Genomic DNA, 3,285 nt, shown 5'->3' with positions numbered 1-3,285 from the left:
CTTTCTATATTTTGGAAATTTTATGGGTTCCTTTTATTATATATATATATATATATATATATATATATATATATATATATATATATATATATATATATGTGTGTGTGTGTGTGTGTGTGTGTGTGTGTGTGTGTGTGTGTGTGTGTGTGTGTGCGTGCTTGCTTGATGTATAAACACCATACCTCCTTTTGTTTCGTGACCAGCGAGTCCACTCTTTTTCTGATTGTGTTGTTGCTTCCCCCACATCATGAGAACGACATCCAGAAGAAACTCCATGAATTCTAGAACTGTAACGATGGACAGTCCAATAACCAGGCCTAGGGTCCCTCCGACTGTTCCTACGAGGCTTTCCCACTGAGGTTGCATGCAATTAATTCAGTTCGTTTCAACAATACCAGTTATATTACCACAGGGGTACACAAGGCAATAATTAAGTGTTCAGTAAGTGCTTTGTACTTGGGTAACTATTCTTATATGCATAATGCATTATTTACTTCACTGATAGTGAATGGATATTCCTAGAGGTAACAGCTCCTCTTGTAAAATACAATTTAGTTACCTCTAGGAATATCCATTCACTATTAGTAAAGTAAATAATGCATTATGCATATAATAATAGTTACCTCAAGTACAAAGTATATATATATATATATATATATATATATATATATATATATATATATATATATATATATATATATATATATATATATTATATATATATATAGATATATATATATTATATATATATATATGTGGTGTGTGTGTATAAATATATATATATATATATATATATATATATATATATATATATATATGTGTGTGTGTGTGTGTGTGTGTGTATATATGGATTTGTATATAGTCAGACATTTAATACTTAGTAGGCTAAAGATAATAAGGAGAGGGATGAGACTTACCGTGAAAGAAGGAGACTCATAAAACACTTCATAGCTGAGCGAATCTAAATACACTTGCAGACTCACCATCGTCCCTGTCCTGCAAATATTCAACACGAGGGTAAAAATACGGTAAAGCGTTTGAGTTCTGTTTCTTATGTGAGTAGCAATTCTTCTTATTTTGAGAAATATTGTTATAAGTGATATTTTTGTAGCAATTATATTTTAAGGTTAAATATTAAGAGATGTGAGGGAGGAGTATTAACACTTAATATTCTTCCTCTCTCTTCTATTTCATCTCCGTAATACTTTTCATGCCTCCTAGAATATGGCTTTCAACATGAAAAAAACTTAATTTGAAAACGATTCTAAATACACTGACTCAAGACGGAAAATAACATGAATTATCACACAAGTAACTCAGTAAAATTTTCAGTTGACTCCTTCACCTGATCAAATTTAATTACAAACATGAAGTTAACTGAAAAATATCTTACATGGGCTTACAGAGAGTGTCAATTTTCTTCCTGTAGTTATGTAGGACCGTGCGGTATTTGTAACTGAGCATGGCTGACGTCACCTGGGGCTTGTACAACTCTTCCCTGAAACAAAGTTCAACGCATCTTGTCAGTCTAACTCTGAACTTGAAACAAAAAGGATCCTTCACATGAAAATAAAAGAAAGTAGCCTTCACTATCATATTCTCTATGTGGGTGTGCTCACAGTAAAGAGATTGGTCTCTATATAATAACAGTATTTTTCATTTTGATTTTGAACATCGTAAGTTCAGATAGCAGAGAAAAAAAGATATATAACGTCTTGAGACTGAATTTTCCTGTTTAGAGGATATAACTGGACATTAAAAGCTAAATTTCCGTTTCTTTGGAGGCCTTAACAATGTTTGATTGGAATTGGAAAGCTTTCATGTAAGGAGAAAAGAAATGTAATACACGGCAGGTACTTCACTTTCATTTGGGAAGATCACCAAATAAATATTAAAATTTACTGTGCTGCTCACATAACATTATTTACTTTGAACCCGACCTTTCCAGAGAATGTGGTACCTTGGCAATTATATATTCATCTCGAAATGTTTCTGTAAAACCTCCATTACAGTTTTGCTTTGGATCACTGGCATCTCCATTCATATATCATCATAAAGAATTTCACGTTCATATCCTATATTTCATTTGCGCATTTAAAATGTCCTACAGGCTGCTCTACGAGCAAGAGCCTGTGTTGGCATTTATTTCGGATATCTCGTTATAATACATTACTTGCAACAGAAATAATTGATTACAGTGAACAGTTTTCCACTGTTTGCAGCAGTCACTTGAGGCTTACCTGCACGCAGGTGGACAATCACAATTTAGTTTCTTCGTCTTGTAGCGAACATCGACGACGGCCTTGCAGACTTCTGAGAAATGTTGACGCCAAATTAATATGACAATACAATTTATGCTTCTGTCCAATTTACGGACAAGGCATATGTTTATTTACATGCACGTATGTTTAGGCGTATGTATGTGCTGCAAGTTTTATATGTGTGTGTATGTGTTTGGCATCACACAGGCAATGTATAGTGAGTGGTTTGGGTGTATGTGTATGTATGTATGTATGTGCATGTATATGCATATATGCATATATGTATATAAACATGTGTATAATATTTATTTATTCATACATATATATGCATAATATATATATATATATATATATATATTATATGTATATATATTATATATATATATATATATATATATAATAATATATATATATATATAATGTATATATATTATGTTCATCGTTATGTCTCTAGAATATAAGTGTTCATCGTTATGTCTCTAGAATATAAGTGATTGCATATGTACACTCGACAAGAAAAGTGAAGATACAGTTTTCATTACCTTTCATTCATTGAATTTCCCATTTGTTTCTACTGAAAAGACATAATATCGCTAAATTTACTCTAGAATATGAAAATACACTGCAAATTATATCATATAAGTTAAAACTGCAAAACAAAACCGTTCAGATACTTAAAAACACGATATATGTCCGAAGTAATTGGAATTTCTCAGATGGATTCGTTCATAGAGATCTGGTAGATAGAATGTGAATTTCTGATTGTAGTACTATGTATCAAGACGACAATATTTACTCGACTTCCTTCATATTTGTATTCCAAAGCGATCAAAGTTAGCTGACGTCAATGGCAGTCAATGTTGCGACGGCTAAGGTAGGTTGAGCAAATCTAGTTGCATCCGCTAGAGCGTTTTCTATGATGTGAGGACCTAGAACTTCGAGCGTGAAAGCGCAAGTCACTGGATACTGGCTTACATAACGTATTTCACACTTTGATTACTTTGACGTTGACATGGATCGAATG

The 3,285-nt window shown here is 32.3% G+C and overlaps 1 protein-coding gene across 1 annotated transcript in view; it reads right to left on the bottom strand.

The window, feature by feature from the left end:
• Positions 1–555: 555 nt before the first annotated feature.
• LOC135197330 (uncharacterized) overlaps positions 556–3,285 on the bottom strand; it is a 42,782-nt gene continuing 40,052 nt past the window's right edge. The window contains exons 13-16 of the mRNA XM_064224472.1: positions 2,241–2,313; positions 1,394–1,498; positions 918–996; positions 556–561 (exon numbers count right to left, since the gene is read on the bottom strand). Of these exons, the coding sequence (XP_064080542.1) occupies positions 556–561; positions 918–996; positions 1,394–1,498; positions 2,241–2,313 (263 nt within the window). The remainder of the gene's footprint in view (positions 562–917; positions 997–1,393; positions 1,499–2,240; positions 2,314–3,285) is intronic.

Source organism: Macrobrachium nipponense, chromosome 18, assembly GCF_015104395.2.
Source record: "Macrobrachium nipponense isolate FS-2020 chromosome 18, ASM1510439v2, whole genome shotgun sequence".
Taxonomy (NCBI): Eukaryota; Metazoa; Arthropoda; class Malacostraca; order Decapoda; family Palaemonidae; genus Macrobrachium; species Macrobrachium nipponense.
The sequence above is the reverse complement of the archived record's forward strand: the minus strand, read 5'-3'. Positions and strand labels throughout refer to the sequence as shown.